This window comes from Solanum verrucosum, unplaced genomic scaffold (assembly GCF_900185275.1).
Source record: "Solanum verrucosum unplaced genomic scaffold, falcon-dt-bn FXZP01000183.1, whole genome shotgun sequence".
NCBI classification, from domain to species: Eukaryota; Viridiplantae; Streptophyta; class Magnoliopsida; order Solanales; family Solanaceae; genus Solanum; species Solanum verrucosum.
Genome location: NW_026020430.1, coordinates 1,676,122 through 1,696,419, shown reverse-complemented (window position 1 = coordinate 1,696,419; position 20,298 = coordinate 1,676,122). Strand labels below are relative to the sequence as shown.

Below are 20,298 nucleotides of genomic sequence, written 5' to 3'. Positions count from 1 at the left end.
CATTAATTACTTTAATTTGCTTCTTTAACACGTCTTTTTATATTATTACCTAGGCAATACCACCCTTGTTACTGTGTTTAGTCATGTGACTCAGCTGATTACTAGAGTTTAATTATTTCCATACCCTTTGGGTGTCTTGGTGGTTTGGATTTGAAATTTTCTTGTTGAAGGTTCAAGTTCGTAATTCTTTGTCAGAGAAAGCATATTGATTACAAAAAAAATTATTTCTTTATCTCAGATAAACATATCGATCACTTTAGCTTCAAAAAATTGTTCTAAAATAATTATCAGTAATTTAGGAGATCAAGATCAAAAATGTTAATTATTTTTATACCGTTAATTGCATAATATTTAAGATGAAGAATTTAGTTTATTTTTAGAAATAATTTCTGGTGGATTAACCCCACACACATTTTTGTTAGGAGGTCTAAAATTTGAAGGGTTAATTTTTCAAGGATGCAGTCCATGTGGATATTATGTCATTGCCTAATTTTTTTCTCTAAAAATTTATTGGGTAGTGAAATATTAAGCTACGCAATAAAAGAATTTATTTGTGTCAAGATTATGTGATATATTTTGAGCAAGTGCATATTTTAAGGAAAGAAAAAAAAAAAAGAAAAATAACTCAAGTTTTTGTTTGTACTATTAATGTTGATAATTTATATCTCTAAAATGTGTGATATTAATATTTAAGTTCCAACTCTTCTTTTTCTCTTTTACAAGTTTTTAGCTTTCAAATAAAAAAGTTCATGGCAGATGATAAAAAAATAAACCAAAAGTTAAGAAATAAAGAAGAAAAGAAGAGAAATTCAAGACTAGTATATATTGTGACCAATCTAGTCTAGGACAAAGAGTAGTTTGGCGTGGCCTAAAAGTATTTTGGCCAAACCGTAGCTTAGCCAAACTTTCATTACACAAAATGAACAAAAGATTCAAATGGTTGTGTATACTTACCCTTCCAAAAAGTCAAAAAGTATTTATTTTTCTAAAATAGTAATATATATTTGTATTAGAGAATCAAAATAGGAAAAATTAATTAAATACACATCTTATTTTTCATAATATCTAAAATTTGCTATCATTTAAAAAAATTTCAAAAATCCTCTATCGGATACATCACTCTTCTCTAGTTGATACATCTCTATCCTCCTCTCGGATACATCCGTCCCTTCTCTGATACATTCCTCACCTATGTGTCTAGATGTATCCTGATGTCCTATCCCCTCTCTGATACGTCCTCACCTATCGATCTGTATGTATGCTGATATATCCGGATGTCCTATCCTTTCTCTGATACATCCCTCACCTATGTATCCGAATGTCCACTGATGTATCTGAAAGTTTAGTGATGTATTCAAAATTCATAAATTTTAAGGGATTTTTGTAATTTGAAAAGGAGTAGGGAAGTAATGCAGTTACCTCTTAACACTATGAAATTTATATAAATTATACATATAAATATCCGATCTTATTTTTGTATGATAGCGTAAATTATATTTTAGCTTTCAACAAAAGCTAATTATAAATTTATTTTTAAATGGATTATTTCAAAAACAAAATCAGAGCAATAATACTGATCAATATTAACCAATCAGGAACAACTCATCAAATTTGATGACCTTAAGTCAAATATATTAAAATTTCCTTAAAACTTTTTTATAAAATTCAAATGATAACAAGGCACAAATTTAGTGATGAGAGTGCAACATATAATGTATGAATTGGACATGTAGTACAATATTAAACTCTCCTATAAAAAAATGATATGCAAGTACAAAACTTTAGAGAAAAGAACTCATTATCGACCTAGTTTTGAGTTTTACCATATAAAGATTTCTTTCTTTAAAATAGGCATAATACATAAATTAGACCCTAAACTTAGCTTTAAATTTTAAGTATGACCTCTAACTTTCATAGTGCACAAGTAGGCACTTTAACTATCCAATTCTTAAACAAAAAAAACACGCGAATCCAACAACCAAATTGTGTGATATACAAACGCTCCTACGTGGCTTATTGAGCCACTCAGTGACTGCCACGTAATTAAAAAATTACACGTATTTTATAATTTAAAAAAAAGAAGAAATTAAAATACAAAAGGGTAGGGTCGTTTTTTCTTTTCCCAATTTGCTCGATTTTCACTCAACATCAGCGGAGCCCTAGCCCTAATTTCTTTGCAAATCAAAGTAAAATTGTGAAGATTTGTGGTCAAAGTTCTTATCTTTTGGATGTTTATGTGTTGTTCTTCCTCAATTTAGTCTGGTTATGTTAATTTTTGTTTTTTGAAAGTTTATTTTTGGTAGAAGCTGTCACCATGAATGTAAATTCACTTTTTTTTATACCTGAATTATTTGCAGACCAAGAAATCTTCATTATAGTTCTTTTTACACAATGACAAAAAAAATTAGAAGCCATCACATAAAAAACGACCAGAAATTGTGCACAAAAAGAGAAAAAAAGCTTGAGTACTAGAATTAGGAAGAAGAAGAAGAAAAATGGGATTTTGATTTGAAAAAAATAAAGATATATTTAAAAGGGATTCATTAAGGGTAAAATTGTCATTGTCATTTCCGCTTTTTTTTTTTACTGTTGTGGGCCTCGAAAAATACCCCTGACGCGCCTGAATTGCATCTCAATCACGCGTTATGCCAGGTTGGATTCGCGTGTTTTTTTGTTTAAGAATTGGATAGTTGAAGTGCCTACTTGTGCACTTTGAAAGTTAGAGGTCATACTTAAAATTCGAAGCCAAGTTTAAGGACCAATTTATGTATTATGCCTTTAAAATAAACACACAGTTAAAAAGTTTTCATTTCTTTTGTAATATCAATAAAATATGACAAAAAGAAATAGTTGATCCAAAATTTTGTAATGCTTTTACAAATTTATATTTAGTTTTATATTATTTTGTATTAACGTATGAAAAAATTGAAAATAGCCCACATAAAAGGTCTTTCTAAGAGCCTTTTTTTAAAAAAAAAATTAATTAATTAAATTTGGACCCTTAAAGACAATTAAGCAATGTATTTAACATTGATATATTACTAAGATCACACAATTTGATCAGAAAATTTAAAAAATTATAATCTTTTTTTATTTTTTTATTTTAAAATAAATTAATATTTTATTTTTATTTTTTTAGTTAAAATGTATTAAAGTTAAATGGATAAAAATATTTAAAATAATAGATAAAATACAAAAAGATTTTTCCTATTACTAAACCCTCGAATTATACTCCAAAACCCAAACTCAGGTGTAGCTACTATTTCTTCTGCAGCCGCAGCCGCCATTACTGCCGGAAAATGGACAAAGCCAAAAACAAGAAGAAAAACCTAACCCCAGAAGGTCAATTCCGGTTAAGCCTAGACAATTGCTCGAAAACGAAAGATCTTTCTACAGCCATCTCCTTATACGAATCCGCTATTTCAGAACCCTCAATAATCCGCCTTTCCAATAACCATTTCAATTCTTTTCTTTACATCTGCTCCAACTCCTTTTCAGACCCATCAACGAAAAATGACGCTATTCAATTTGGGTTTCGAGTTTTTGAACATATGGGTTCGTGTAATATAACCCCTAATGAGGCAACTGTCACGGCTGTTGCTCGGCTGGCGGCAGCAACTGACGATGGTGATAGAGCATTTGAGTTGGCTAAAGGGGTGGGGAATTGTGGGAAGTTAAGGACTTATGGACCGGCTTTGTTTTGTTTTTGTAAGATGGGTGAGGCTGATAAGGCCTATCAAGTGGAAGAACACATGCGGTCTCTTGGGTTGCAACTTGAGGAAGCTGAGCTTGCTGGGTTGTTAAAGGTGAGTTCTTTTTGTCTCTGTATTGTTCTAGTTATTGCTAATTAACTTATTGATGAGTGTTTAGGTAATTTCAATTGTACTTTGTTTAGTTTGTGGTTCAAGATGTAGTCTTTTTTCAGTGATTTGAGTTGCCAGCACTTTTGCTATTATGTTGTGGGGAGGGGGCAAATTTGTACTACTCAAATAAAAATGCACCATGTGTTTTGTTTGCGGGGAAGTCCAATTTGTCAATTGATCAATAGTTCAACGAGTTGTAGTATGTAGATTTGGGATTCCTAATGATGACCCGACTATCTGGGATTGAGGCATAATTGTTGATTGAACTTTTACCTTATAGGTGAGTGTGGAGAAAGAAAGGGAAGAGAAGGTCTATCAGTATTTACATAAACTGAGAATGTCAATCAGGAGCGTAAGTGACACGACAGCAGAAATCATACAGAGTTGGTTTGGAGGGGAAATGGCAACTAAGGTGGGGTTATTCAACTGGGATATGGGTCAGGTGAAAGAAACAATTTTACAAAATGGTGGAGGGTGGCATGGTCTTGGATGGCTAGGAAAGGGTAAATGGCTTGCACAGAGGTCCCAAATAGCTCCAGATGGGAGGTGTCTAACTTGTGGGGAACAGTTGGTTTGTGTTGATATTGACAGAGCAGAGACAGAAAGATTTGCAGAGTCAGTTGCTTCTTTGGCTATGGAAAGGGAAGTCCATTCCAATTTTAAGGAATTTCAGGTGAGGAAGTTATCTTTAGGTATTTCTTTGTATGTGATTTGCCACAACTATTCTATTCAAATGCGACATATATGCTGCGTCCCTCAAGTATTTTTCTGAGTTTTTTTTTTCCTAACTTCTCCAAGAATTGTTTAGGACTGGTTGGAAAAGCATTCAGATTATGATGTTGTTGTGGATGCAGCAAATGTTGGGCTATTTCAGCAGAATTTTGCCGAGGGAGGCTTTAGTATTGCACAGGTTGATAATATTAAGTTTGTTATTTATTGCCTTTCATTTGGTTTTTCCATTTAATGTTGTTAAAGCAGCAACTTGACTAATGTTCGATCCTGTATTGCAATAGAGCAGCTTGTTGCTGTTGTGAAGGAATTGCATAGCAGGAGCAACAAGTGGCCACTGGTTATATTACACAAAAAGCGTGTTCGTACACTTCTTGAGAATGCTGGCTATAGAGAGTTGCTTGAAGAGTGGATAAATGAAAAGATACTTTACGGAACACCCTTTGGATCCAATGATGATTGGTAAAAACTGAAGACCGTTTGAACTTCTCTCTTTCTCCCTTACACTAGTTTTTTTTAAAAAATATTCTAATGATCAAAGAAAATTTGAATATAGCAGTGTTATATTACTTTTGATTTCCATTACCTTGATCCTTTCCACATTGTTGAGACCTCTTGTAGTCATCATTTATCTTGCTTTCCTTGTTGCTCCTGTGATAATTTTGAAACACTGAACTTTTTACCCCGGAAGTGATAAAATACCTCTTTTTCTTATCCATTTAACTGGTCATATGATTTGAATATTATTTTCCTGGAGGATACTCAGTTAATCTATACTGTGTGACATCGTGCAATATGATATAGGTACTGGCTTTATGCAGCAGTGAAACGTAAGTGTTTGCTCGTGACAAATGATGAAATGAGAGATCACATCTTTGAGCTCCTGGGTAGTAGCTTTTTTGCCCGATGGAAAGAAAGACATCAGGTTCAATTGCTTAAAGAATTTGTTCTAATAATAGTTTCATTCTTTACAGTCATATTTTTATGCATTCTTGAAATATACTTTTTTGTAACTTTTGTTTTCATATTTTTCCTATGATTGAACTCCATCTTCAGATGATAGATTGATTGAAATTGAGGATTTGGATTGTGAATTACATTTTACTTCCTTCTTCTTCCTTTTGAAAAAGGCTATCAATTCACACCCTTCGGGGTGGCCCAGTGGTTTGGGCTTGGGACTTTCATGTTGGAGGTCTCAAGTTCGAATCCCCTTGCTAGCGAAAGCAAGAGGTTTGCCTTCTGGGTTGAGCTCGTCGCACCAGGCTTTCCTAGTGCGGGTTACCTCACCTATGTGGTTTGCGAGCTATTGCATAGGAGCGGGGGTTTTACCCTGTGCGCACCCAAAGGGTAGCGGCTACGGGTTTCCCTTGTCATAAAAAAAAATAAAAAATGCTATCAATTCACAAGTAATAAACTGTCTTTAAAATCCTTGTGTTCTTGGTATTGAAAATAATGTGAAAATATTAAATTTATCTCAAACCACCTTCGATGGCAAAAATGAATTGTTATCTATAATTTCAGACAAATAAAAGGGATCAGAAAATATTTCATGGTGCCTTGCATTTTCTTTTTTATTCTTCATCAATAATATTAGGTTAATGTAATTCATAATCAAATTAACAGGAAGTCTTATTGTTGACACTCAATTTTGGCTCTCCATATTTAATTAATTAAGCTTCCGTGAGTAATAATAATAAAAAATAACAAAAATTTTATGGAAACAATATGAATATATTTTTGATAAACTTTTTCATTTCATTTGGCAAATTTATTTTATAAATATTGTTTCTTATAAAAATTAAATATATAAATAAATATTTACTACTTTACCATTTTTTAAATTTATATCAAGTAAATATCATTCTTAATGGTTAAATCAATTTTTTTATTAAATAGAATTTCTATCGTTGCAAATAAATATTTTTTGTATATTATTCAAAATTAAGAAGCTTAAAAAATTAATAAGTTACTAATTCATACAATTTTATTTTAAGAATTACCAATTTTGTCAAATAAGTTAATCTTGCAAAGTGATTTTTTTTTTCAATTTAATTAATTATTGTTATTTAATAAAGAAATGTGTTATAGTTTAAATAAGCTATTTAAGCAAAAACTTGGCAATCCAAGTCCCCTAAAATCGGTCAAACCATGTGTGTTACGTAGGAAACACATGGATTGTGTGTTTCTTCATCTTTAATCTCAGCCCTTTAATTTGATCTAATGGTCCTAATTAATTCAGTTTTTTACATATATATAATATTTCTTGTTTTTAATTCCTGATTAATATTGACCGTCAGATCAAACGATCAGACAACTCAATCTTGCTGAAAAAATCTCACCTTTTCTTGATTTAATCGGAAAGTTGTGGTTTCGCGAAAATCCTGCCGATGATGGTAGAAGAAAAAGAGAGGGAGCGGCAAGGTGACGGGCGGCGATTTGAAGGAAGAGGGAGTAGGACATGGATGTGTATCTTTTTTTTGGGAAAGGAGGAATTTAGGGGTATGGGAAAGGTAGAAAAGATTAGGGGTGTGGGTTTGGAGAAGAAAGAGGAACGAGTTTCTTTTTGGGGAAGAATGAGAGTATAGGGGTCGGTAGGTGTATTGATTATAGGAAAAAATTGTTTGATTTAATTTGGGCCGTTTGATCGGACAATCAGGAATTTTTTTTTTTAAAAGAAATATTCTCAATATATATATATAAATGAAGGGTAAAAAGCTGAATTAATGAGGACTATTAGATCGAATTGAAGGGTTGAAATTAAAGATGAAGAAACGCACAACCCATGTGCTTCCTACGTGGCACACATGGATTGGCTGATTATATGGGACTTTGGATTGCCAAGTTTTTGCTCAAATTAGCCTATTTAAATTACAACCCCTTTAAACAGTTGCCTATGTCAAAAAAAGAAGCTACAACCTCTTTATTAAATAGCAAGAATTAATTAAATTGAAAATAATCAGTTTGCAAGATTAACTTCTTTGACAAAATTGGTCATTCTTAAAATAAAATTTGTATGAATTAGTAACTAATTAATTATTTAAGTTTCCTAATTTTGAATAATATACAAAAAATATTTATTTGCTACGATAGAAATTATATTTAAAAAAAATATTTTAATCCTTAAGAACGATATTTATTTGATATAAAATAAAAATGGTTAAGTATTAAATATTTATTTGTATATTTAATTTTTATAAGAAACTATTTATGAAATAAATTTGCCGAATGAAATGAAAAAGTTTATCAAAAACATTTTCATAGACTAAGTCAACAAAAGAACTTTATTTGGTGGCATGATTAGGCTATTTGCAGACACATTAGTTATTTGAGCCAATTAATTTTGATCCGTATTTTCATGTAAAGTGGTGTATTAGCTTATGTTCTTATGCGGATCATGCTGCTGAGGTTCCTGTGAGTTATGATCCTCAAGAGTAACACATATAAACAGTATGTTCTTATGCGGATCATGCTGCTGAGGTTCCTGTGAGTTATGATCCTCAAGAGTAACACATATAAACAGAATGTAGCAGAATACACAAAAAAGAAGAATCTTTGCCAAACACTAATTTGATGCTCAAGCCTTTTTAATTTTTTGGCCAAACACAAACTATTTCTCAATAAAAGTACTTTTTTGAAAAAAAATGCTTTCCAAAATAAGCTAATTTTAGAATCCTTTCCAAACATGCTTCTTCCAAATTGTCACCGAGTAGTTTTTCTATTTGTTTGTAAAAATAGAACATTGAAAAACTGAGTTGTTTGTAATTTTGGCACTATGTTTGTGCTCTTATGCATAAGACATTCTTACAATTCTAAAAAAAAGTAGTCTTTTTATTTCTACTTGGGTAGATTATTAATCACATCTGGTTTGGTCATTTTCTTTTTCGCTGGGTTACACCTCATTCAGTTGAGGTGACCAAACCTTTTACTTTAGGTGAAAATGTCTCCAAGTACTAGGTTACTGTTTTAGCTGAGAGTATGACAAATGCTAGCCAACTAAGTTTCAGTCTTTTGATAACTTTAGTGTCAAAAGTTCACTTTAATGGCTAAAACAGGAGCATTTACTCACCAATGAATGATCATATGAATGATTGTTGGATAAGGTCTTATCTATGTCATAAAAACTTCAAAAACTGTTTCAGGCACTTATTCATTCATTACCCTTTAGGTGGGTGTGTCTCTAGGCTCTCTTTTATTCATAATTTGTTTGTAGGCTTTTTATGCGCTCTCCTCTTATAATGCTTATAGTTAGTGGTAAATTGTTGTATGGTGTTTCAGTCTTGGTGATTAATTAGATGATGTTTCTTCATTATAAACGTGGAAAAAAAGAAATAATTTTGACAAGTTGATGTATCTTGGTAATATTGTAGGTCAAGTACACTTTTGTTAAAGGGGAGATTAAGCTTCTGATGCCACCCACATATTCTGTTGTCATTCAGGTATATTCTGTTTTGCTCTCATTCCCTTTTAAACTGCGATCTTTCCTTGAAATTTGTTTCTTGTTCATAGTTGACTATACAAATGACTGTCGAATACTAATTACTATGTCAGCATCTCAATTATGTTTTTTCTTCGTGTCTCCAATTTTTCAGTTAATGTCAATATGTATTTTCTTGGTATTTTGGGAAAGAACAAATTGAGCATGTTGGGTTTCATCTGATCTTGATGTCAGATGATAAACTAAGAGATACCCTTCGGGGTGGCCCAGTGGTTTGGGCTTGGGACTTCCATGTTGGAGGTCTCAAGTTCGAAACCCCTTGCCAGCGAAAGCAAGAGGTTTGCCTTCTGGGTCGAGCTCGTCGCACCGGGCTTGCCTAGTGCGGGTTACCTCTCCTATGTGGTTTGCGAGCTATTGCATAGGAGCGGGGGTTTTACCCTGTGCGCACTCAAAGGGTAGCGGCTGCGGGTTTCCCTTGTCATAAAAAAAAACTAAGAGATATCTATAGCATATATATATAGGTTCTCACTGCCATGATCTAGCCAACAACGTGATTGATGCTTGATAGAATGGTTTGAAAGGGTTACATCATGCAGATGAAGCCATACAGTTTTTTATTGTATTTTTACCAAAAAAATATAAAGGTGACGGATTTTTTTTTTTGTTGCTGATTAGTGAGTTAAAATGATCAAGATGTCTAACCATTGTTACCTCACATAAGCGCATTAATACTTCTGTCTATTCTTGGGAGCTTGATCTTTTTCCTTAACTTGCATCTTACAACATATTGGATATCCCATCACAAGTTTCTGCGTGACATAACTTTAAATTGTTTGGACTGGTAAACCAAAAATGATCTATTATGAACTTATACTAAAAAAATAGATCTATTATGACCTATTGATTGATTCGTAGTTACATGTCTATCTATAATTTCAGCTTTCAGTTAATGTGATAATTTTCTAGTATTTTAGTCTTTGGATATTTACATCCATATTACTATGTCTATTTCAGGAATCCGAGAATGAGTCATGGCATGTGCCTCTGGCAGGTGAGGTGGTTGAGGAGTCTTCAAGGACTTGGCTCTGCATCACCAGACAAGCTTCATGTGAATCCGACAATAAACAACATGCAAGCGTAGTTGAAGCTTCTCAAGTTAGTGAACTTGATCAAATTGCAGCCTCTTGCCATTCAGGTAGTTTTACAAGTCAGAATGGCGGGAGCTTAAATAAATGTTCTGGTTTGGCTGGTAAGAGGAAAGAGAGGTCCCCTTCTCCAACTCCATCTCACTCCAGTCTACAATCTTGAAGATTTGAAGGTGATACCTTTTCCAGAACCTTACAAACTGCATGCATTACCTGGTCAAGTTGCTCAACTGTTTTGTTGCGGAGCATTTTCTTTTTCTTTTTAAATTAATGAATTGGAGGAGATCTACTGGTCGGCATGTTCCTCAAATGAACACGTTAAGGGATTTTCTGTCCATGTAAGATGAAATTATGATCTGAAATCATATGAGATAACGTTGAAGTTTTATTTGGGCATGCACTTTGGATTTCTTAGTTGTATTTTTTGCTCATAAACATAAAAATCCTGAACTTGTAAAAACTATCAAAATTTCCCCAATTCTTTATACCAAACAAGCTTCACAACAGAAGTTTATGACACTATCACAAAACTATTCTAAAAAAAAACACAAACATTTATTGATTGAATTTGGTTGGTAAGAGTAATAATATCAGCTATAAATGATTTAAAGATTTGTAAGAGTAATAATATCAACCATAAATTTGGTTGGTTAGAGTAATGATTATATGATATAAATGGTTTAAAAGTTGGTAAGAGTAATAATATCAACTATAAATTTTTGTTTACATATGAAATAAATAGTTGGTAGTTATAAAATGATGGTTAGTCGTGGTGTTTGCAATTTGGCATCCCAAGTTTTTCTATGTTGAGGTTAGTCATCTGTCCGTCGCTTGGTGCTGGTGTTTCTGAAGAGGTTGTAGACAAGACACATAAAGAAGAAGACAGCTTGGGAAAGAATTTCATATATTTGTGCTTCCAATTGAAATACAGAGTCTTGTAGAGGAACAACAAATTAAAATGGATACACTGAAAATAATAAGCAACAAAGGATATATGGTACTTAATAACCACCCACATAGAAATGTCAATTATTTATTAGGAAATAACAAATTTCTTTTCTACTTCATTCACTTGAATACATATTTTACCACTCCAGGAATGTGAGTGTTCAGAAAATAGTCTTCCCAGTTGATGCTCTTGGGATTAAAATTGAACACATCTGTTTCAATTCCTGACTCCTTGGCTGCTCTGCGTAACTTTTCTGTGTTCATGTCATCATATCTGTCACAAAATTTTACATGGTGAGAGGGATTGATTATATTACATACAAAATATAAAGACGAGTTTAGCTTCTATATACTAAACTGTGTATGTAAATTAGATCTTATAGAAGTAAGTAGTTTACTTACACTCCCTTGAAGAATAAATAAGGCTGATAAAGATCTATCAACCGCATCACAAACTTGATTTTCCTGTCAAGCTCTGAATATTTGTCTTGAAAGAATTGGCAGAGTATTGTGTTAAGTATTTCTAATCCCTGTAGAACAACACTTGATGTTTAAATAAAATATTAGGAGGAGGAACATAGTTCATTTATCACTGTGTTTCGAACAAACCTTTAAAGGAAGCATGTAATGAAGGGCCATGTATCTGCCAAAGCTATCCATGCTACTCAAAACATTAACTTTGCCAACAATGACTGGTTTTCCTTGCTTGTCAATCCATGGATGCTCTTTGAAGTAACGGAAGGCACTATCCTGAGGACATGCGAATGTTACTGGATTTGAAACTGATGTTCCAACATGGTATATTATTTGACTTCCTCTTTGATCTGCATGAGCCATCATTGTTACTATCATTGCATTCACCACCATATCTGCTGGAATCTGCATGCACATAATTAAGTTTTACATTTCAACATTATCTGTTGTTGAATGCTCAGCTATAATGAGAAGATCATTATATTACTACTTACTATATCAATGATGGCTTCAGGATCTCCGAGGAAGCATGTGAGTTTTCCTTTACCATATCCAACGGCTAAACTATCAATGGTTCTGTAGAACAACCATTTTTGTGTAAACATAAAAATCATTCAACCATATGGTAGCTATATAGTATTTGAATATGTATACCTTATGCCTTCAACCCAACCTGGGAAAGGGTCTTGGAGAGTACTAGTAACAATGGTAGGACGAAAAATGACAAGAGGTACATCTTCTTTCAAGTCTCCCAATATCATCTCAGCCAATGCCTTTGTGAATACATAGGGGTTTGGCCATCCATACTTCCTTGCTCTTCATAAAACAAAGCTCCACTTGTTATTATCATCACAAATTTACATATATCTCATCTTGTGACAACAGACGAGACAAATTCAGGATTTGAAGTTTTTGTGTTTCTATAGCAATCTCATGTTATAAGGTGCCAATAACTAAATCATAACTATGGTTTAGTGAGGAGCATAATATGTGTCTTGTATTCATTGGATTGATATAAATACGGGGTGCAAGTAAATTAATACAATACCTTTGAAGGCCAAGCTCCTTCATGGCTGATGTTATAGATTCTTGAGAAGAACCCTCAAGTCTGAGCTGTTTCAATGTTTCCTCCATAACTTTCTTCTCTGTATAAATATCTAGTCCTGATGTACCATTCAAAGTCTCACCCAAATTATAGGGTGTTTCCAATATTAACCCTCTTTTTTCCCCTGATACATATGCTAAACAAATACAAATACAAAATAAAAATCAACCATGAAGAAGAGTTATTATAATTTCGGAAGTCCATAGAAAAATTATTGCTAATTGCCCCAATGGAGAAGCAAAAATATTCTAATAAAGACGTTCCTCAGTAATATCACATCATTATTTGGTAAAAATAATAATAATAATAGAAGGTACCAATTACCAGTTGATACGTGAAGAAGAACCTTTAATTTACTACACTTTTTGGCAAAGTTGAGAACGTTTATAGCTCCAAATGTATTTAGTCCCAAGGATACATCATACCTAAAAATTGAAGAAGAAAATAAAACAGTGATCAATTTGCATTTAGATATACGTTATAAAACAAATTGTACATCGTATTTCACTTATTATGAACAGTTAGTTATTCGGACCTTTCATCGAAATTTGTAGTTGCAGCTAGGTTAACAACAACATCTACTTCCCTCCACATTTCTTCCAGCAAATTACTGTCTTTCACCCCCAAGTTTTCAAATGTGATATCACCAGGTATAATCGTGGTCCTTTCTGAAATAAAACTGTTCAAATTTGCCCCATGTTTTTCCCTTAGAAGCTTGAACAAGTCCTTTGCCACTGCCTGTTCATCATTAAAAGATGAAATTGATGTATACAAATAAGTACTAGAGAAATATTACTATACCATTTAATTTTGCGTTTAGTAATTGTACCATGTACTAATGGACTTTACCTTTTTCATCCTTTTTTTATTTTATTTTATCATATTCTTATTTAATTTTGCGTTTAGTAATTGTACCATGTACTAATGGACTTTACCTTTTTCATCCTTTTTTAATTTTATTTTATCATATTCTTATTTTTCCAATTGTTTCCGAACTTTCTCACACTACACAACAAAAGAGATATTTAGTGTAAAAAAAAATTTGTTCTATTTATTGCCGCAAAACATTTGAGTTAATGTCATTGCATTCAGATTCGTTAAAATCTTTATCGACAACTGTATAAAGTAATGATTATACATACTCATATTATATTATTGCCACTAAATATAATATAGCAACAACTGTATTATTGTCGTTAAATATAACATATCGACAATTATATTATTGGCATTAAATAGTTACCATAAAATCCTTTTTTTGTTGAAGAGCGAGGCAAAGGAAGTCAAAAAAATATTTAAGGGGTTTGTCCTTTAATTCGTGAAATAGGCTCTCACAAAGAGAAGAAATTGACAGGGCACTTATACCCTTATTTTGTGTTGGTCTTTGACTTACATGTTTTGTAACAATAAAAATAGTAAAGTATATGTCAAAGACCAACGCAAAATAAGGGTATAGTCCTTCCAATTATGCCAAATATAACTTCAAATTGTAAAATACGTATGCCTCACTAAACAATATTTCAATTGTTAAATGCAAAAAAATAAGAAGAAAAGAAACATTACATAAAATGAGAATAACTTAAAAGATCAAATCGAACTTATGATAAGTATTGTGACTTGTTGTACGAATATAATAAATTTAATTAAATGAATGTCCGTCCAGTTAGGTGATAACTTGGTAGCACCACAAGAAAAAATAGAAGATGAAATAAATAAAAGGAAATTGATGAAAAATATATATAGTACGGCAACCCTCAAAATCCGAGTAATAACTAGATATTCCTTTTTATTAAAAATAGTTTCTTTTCTTAAAGTTCAAATTAAACGAATATTTCATTTGATTCTTTACATTTCTTGCTTCGTGTTAAATACTTAAATTTATCTGTATTCGATATTTATATAAGTAAATACCAAGGTAATTTATAACAAGTGTTTATATACCGACTTTTAGCATTTATCATGATTATAACATGAATTTTCACCACATTAAATCATTTAATTAAATTAATATAATTTGATATATATAACTTCTGCGTACGAATAAATATTTACCAAATAATACTAATGTAGTTTGCAATGTTTTAGGTTTTCATCTAGCAACGATCATAAATTTCTAATTGAAAAAGAAATGGTACGTTGGAAATTAAAATGATAATAATTTTGTGTAATCTTTTCAACAAATCTATATTAAAACTAGTACGAGGAGGAAGAGGAGAGAATGTAGTGTATAGTCAATTAGTTCAAATCACAACATTTTCAACATAATTAAAGCAAAATTTGTTTTGAACTTATAATTTCAAAAGTTTTCATATTTAGCCTATTCGCAAGCAATCATTTCGTGATCACAACATTTTCAACATAATTAAAGCAAAAAATGTTTTGAACTTATAATTTCAAAAGCTTTCATATTTAGCCTATTCGCAAAATCGTTTTGTGATCTCAAATATTTCACTTCTCCGACATTTTACTATATTTTTCGCTATTTTTTTTTGCAAAAAACCACTCCACGGTTATAGTAATATTAGGCTCAATGGTATAAATTCAAAAGTTAAATATAACAAATTTAAATTCTGAATCCACTTCTTGAAATTCTGCATCCGATCGATGGTCTCATTCTCCTTTACATGGTGTTGAATAATTATCATCTCATGAACATTATTTTTAGGTTGAACTAAGTGCAACATCCATTTTCTAAATCGTTAGAAATATCTTGTAATAATTTATTTTTCATGAAAAATTAAACATATGATTTTAGTAGTTAGGGAGTACTTTACCTTTAAAGTCAAATTCTCATACATCAATTCAAATAAGTCGAACTTAACGTGGCCGAAAACCAAAAAAAAATATGCACGTACCTCATTGTTGAAACGCTGCAAGGCTGCGTTGTTATCTTGAGCTCTTAAAAGCAAATACAGCTTCTTCACATTTGGTTGTACTCGAAGTATCTTCTCCACAAAAACTACAATCAAAAAGGAAAAAAAATTAAATTTTTTAAACACCCCATTAATTAAGATTAAAAATTAATGATAAGATATTAATAGAGAATAATTACTTTTTGCAAGAAATCCAGTAGCACCAGTAACAAGAATGGATCGATTTTCAAGAAACTTAAGAACACTTGTTAACTCCATTAGTATTAGTATGATGAAATAAAAATCAAGAAATATAAGATAAAAAGACAAGAAATAACTTTTCAATTAGTAAGGAAACAGAAGTTGCCAGGAGAATGCACAATAGAGCAAATTTAGAAATAGGGTGCATTTATTTTTATAATAAAAGGGGGACACTCATAGATGACACAAATAGAAATGAGTGCACGAAAGTAAAGTTGTTGATAATTTCTTTGGTAGATTGGAAAAAAATAATGCTACTATATAGTATTATTTTTTTAATATTTTTTTTTTCACATATCAATGTATGGTCCAGGGAAAAGTTAACTGTATGAATTCAGTCTAATTTAGTGTGTCTATTTATAGATTTTCGGATTTTCCCCACCTTGCTTCTCCCTATTTTTTTCTGTTTGCGGGAGGTCAACATCAATATTCGGCGTAGTTTGACCCTGTTGGGATATGATTTGAAATTACATTGCGTTATTATTCGAATTTTTAAAGTTGTATATATATATATACCTACGATTGTGAAAATTATCAAAGCTTTTTTAATGCTTATACAATCTTATCATATGAACAAATCATATAGTTTATAAATAAGGTATCAGAATATTTTAAGGCGTCGCATTAATAAATTGTATATCTTTATATTTTTTCTTTTATGAGTACATGTTTACGATTACATATAATTATAAACTTTCAAATACATAATTTACAAATTTTCCCTGATCCAAAAAATCAATAGTAGTAACCAACTATTCTTTAATATAATTTTTCCAATATCGAGTATGAGCCTTTTTTTTTTCCAAAATTTAAAATAACGAATCTTCTTTTTTTGCAATAAATTTTTGAGTCAAATATTACATTTATATAAAATAAAAAAAAATTGAAATCGCAACTTGTTATTCGAACAATTATCTTGCATAATAAATAACTATAATCTATTTTCACATAAAAATAAATACAGAAAAATATTATTTAAAGATCTGCTGCATGCAGAGTTTTCTTTTTTCCTTCCGGTGTCCATCGCCTGCCCAATATCCATATTAAATCCTATTTATAATTGAATTTATGTTGCGTAAAGCTCTACTTGACTCAAATTTATGCGGAGTTACCACTTCGTACAATTTCTTGGTGTCCAAAAAAAAATAAAAGCAACATCTTAAAGAGGAAAGAGAAAAGATAGTACTCTCTCCGGTTCAATATTTTGCTGTCATGGTAATTGTAAATAATTGGTTTTAAATATTTTTTATTTCAAAATATTAAAGTAGAACTAATTGTTATTTTTTTCATCTTTATAATTATTATAATAAATATAGAAAGTGATTCTACGGACAAAAATATGTAATACAAAAAGAAAATATACATTTAAAATAGTACAACTATTCCAGATAATCATATGTTAATTAGAAAAAATTACCTTCTCTTTCAATTTTAATTTTCTGAAACGCAGTACTTATTTGGTGATCCAATCTTTATTTTATTTTTAATTTAGAAAAGTGGAGTTTCCGTGAAGGTACACAAGTAATTAAATCTCCTCTGACTTATATTTAATTTGAGGGTTATTGTGGTAGTTGCTCCAATTTAATTAATTGTCAAGTCGGTAGGGTCAGTGTAGTTTGGAAAATTTGATTGCCTTTTTTAAATTATCAATTGATTTTTGGTTTCTATTTTTAAAATTTATGAATATCGGGCTTATGTCTACATTCTTTTAATAATTTCAATGTCTTATATTTTATGTTATATGTGTCAAATTAGAAAAGGTCAAATAGATTAGTATTCTATATTCTTACTTCTTATAGTATTAAGTTCAATATGGAGTTGCACAATATGAGTGATATTTAATTGATCAATTTATCCTTTAAATGAGTTGATTCTAAAATTTTATCTTTTAAATGGGTTGGTTTTTAATTTTTGCCCTTAGCTATCAAACATATGCCTAAAGGGACATAAATTCTTTAAGGGCACAAAACATAACTTGTGAAAGATTATGATGCGAAAATATAAACTTATGTCCCGTGAAAAAGTTATTTGCCATGAGGAAACAATCAAAATAGTTCTTAATATATATATATTGCTTTATTTTAGTCTTTAATATATCAAATAATCTTTAATATAAACAAATGATGTTCATTTGAGTCTATTGCATATGCCTAACAGATTTGTCAAAATAGGATGATAAATCTGTAACTATAAGCCTCACATAGCTAACAAAATTTACTAATATTATCTTATTTATCAGCTCCGAAAAAGAACTAAATGAAATCTAACAATATTTTTCTTCACTTTCTTTAAAAAAATATTTCTTTTTTAAAACATTATTTTATTTAGCCTTTTTTCTTTGTTTGCCCAAAATCTCAATCAAAATTTTCATATCTAATCCAAATAATCCAACTCAGGGGCGGAGCCAGCAATATTGTTAGGGGTTCATTTAAATCCGCTTCGACGGAAAATATTACTACAATTTATAAATAATTAAAATTATTTTATATGTATATATAGTAGATGTCAAATTCCCTTCGATTAGTTCGTGTGTTTACTTCTTCAAATTTTGAATTCCCTTATTAAAATTGTTAGCTCCGCCACTGATCCAACCACCGCCTCTAATCAGTAGGGTAAGCTCATAACTCTGCATATTATATTTTTGGTCCTATTTTGTCTGTCTTTAATTTTTGAATATACATCCTATGATCCTAAGTATTATCTTTGTGGTCATATAATATTGTATCATCGTGTACATATATGGTTGTACGTATTACGTAACGAGAAAATAAATTATTTTTTTGAAGCTACTTTTAGAATTCGTAGCATTAATTGTTTTATTATTAAAAGTCACGAACCACATAAAAAATAAAAGAAAAAATGGAATTGATAAGTCAAATTATCCTCTTATTAATATTTTCTTAACTAATATATAAAAAGAAAAAATTGAATAAATATGTCGAATAACTGATCTTATTTAATTAATATATACAACTTTATCATGACAAGTTGACAACTAAATGAGAATAAAGGGAGTCCAACATAGTGCTTGATATGTATTTCTATTTATATAGCATTTGATTAAATATATAAAAAAAATAAAGATTAAAATTTGTGATTTGAAGTCTGCTTTAAATATTTAGTAGACTATATATAAACTCTTATTAAGGAGTAGATGATTTAAAAAAAATATATCAATTAATAGTGAATAATGTGATAAAATAATTGTGTCGATAATTATCTTTTCAATAAACATGTCAAATCTGAATGTGATAAGTATAATGAGCAAAGAAAGTATGTCTATACACTTGTGTCTAAAAATACAAGATTTAAAGTTTCAATTAATGTATCCATGTGTACACAGTACAAGGCGAAAGTGATATCATAGGGTGGTGATGGACTAGTGGTAGTAGAATTAGTTCGAGTATAATTTAAGATTTAAATTTTATGAATTTATCAATTTTAAAGTTTTTTAGCATTAAATTTAAAATTGTGAATTCATATATATTATTCATAGCAATTTTAGTCAATTTTATATATAAATTTATACTTTATGTAGAAAGTATTGAATTCATGTAAAAACAGTACTAAAAAAGATAAAGTTATGTGATGGTATTTAAATTTCGATAGTTTAAACAAATTATTCATATCGTAATTTCTACAAATATAAATTAAATGTTCAAAAATTTAAAGATCCTATATCCAAATATAATTACAACAAAAAAGTTGAATCTCAAGAAATAAAATATATCACAAATATAATTTTAAAAAATTTAAAATAAAGATATTAAGTTTATTAGATTTATACCGCCACTCTTGACTTCTAGCTTCGTCCATGATTATAATGTTGCATCCCCTCTGGACGTAGTAATTAGTCTATATTACCAAGTTGGTGAAGGTGGCCCAACAAATAAAGGAAAATGTTACTCGTAATTCTTGTGATTTTATTAAAATTAATATACGTCCCACGTTCAGTAAGACTATATACATTGGCACTATGTACTTTTATTTCTTCATATCAAATTGTACAATAATACAGCGTTGTTCTTGCGTTGGTTATAAGTTTGGAGATCGAATTTAATTCGTTTTGCCTTGAAAGGGATTCTCGTGCTAACTATAGAAGAAAAAAACAACTTGATTACTCAATTTGGACTGAGTTGAATAAATAATTCTATGCAATTTTTGGATTTTTTTTCCTAATAAAGGAATTTTGAACTTTTTAAAAAATGAGGTCAATGTTATGATTTGATCAGTTATTTTCTAAAATTAATAAAGGACAAAGTCTAGACGATTAATTAGACCTAATTTCTAACTAGACAAAGGATCAAAATGAGACGAGTCATGGATTTAGAATTACTTCATATACTGATCATTGAGCATGAAAGGTTCTATCTATTTTTAAAAAAATTAAAATTAAACTTTTTAAAATTGTCACAGCATTTCAATTTGAATTTTCATTGATATCGATATGATTTGATTAATTTTTGATAACTTTTTTAAAAAGGTC

General features: G+C 30.5%; 2 protein-coding genes across 2 annotated transcripts; one reads left to right on the top strand and one right to left on the bottom strand.

Moving 5' to 3' along the window:
* Nucleotides 1-3,269: 3,269 nt before the first annotated feature.
* Nucleotides 3,270-10,571, top strand: LOC125807428 (proteinaceous RNase P 2). The gene is made up of 7 exons (XM_049487143.1): nt 3,270-3,806; nt 4,144-4,536; nt 4,672-4,773; nt 4,882-5,054; nt 5,397-5,517; nt 8,960-9,028; nt 10,042-10,571. Exons 1-7 carry the CDS (start codon nt 3,300-3,302, stop codon nt 10,333-10,335), a joined length of 1,659 nt encoding a protein of 552 aa, XP_049343100.1. The 5' UTR covers nt 3,270-3,299; the 3' UTR covers nt 10,336-10,571.
* Nucleotides 10,572-11,059: 488 nt separating this feature from the next.
* LOC125807434 (fatty acyl-CoA reductase 3) lies at nt 11,060-15,936 on the bottom strand. Its single transcript, XM_049487150.1, has 10 exons — nt 15,752-15,936; nt 15,555-15,658; nt 13,235-13,437; nt 13,024-13,124; nt 12,643-12,835; nt 12,249-12,410; nt 12,089-12,170; nt 11,730-11,999; nt 11,523-11,650; nt 11,060-11,394 (listed from the first exon to the last, which is right to left on the bottom strand). Exons 1-10 carry the CDS (start codon nt 15,828-15,830, stop codon nt 11,241-11,243), a joined length of 1,476 nt encoding a protein of 491 aa, XP_049343107.1. The 5' UTR covers nt 15,831-15,936; the 3' UTR covers nt 11,060-11,240.
* Between the last annotated feature and the right edge of the window lie 4,362 nt (nt 15,937-20,298).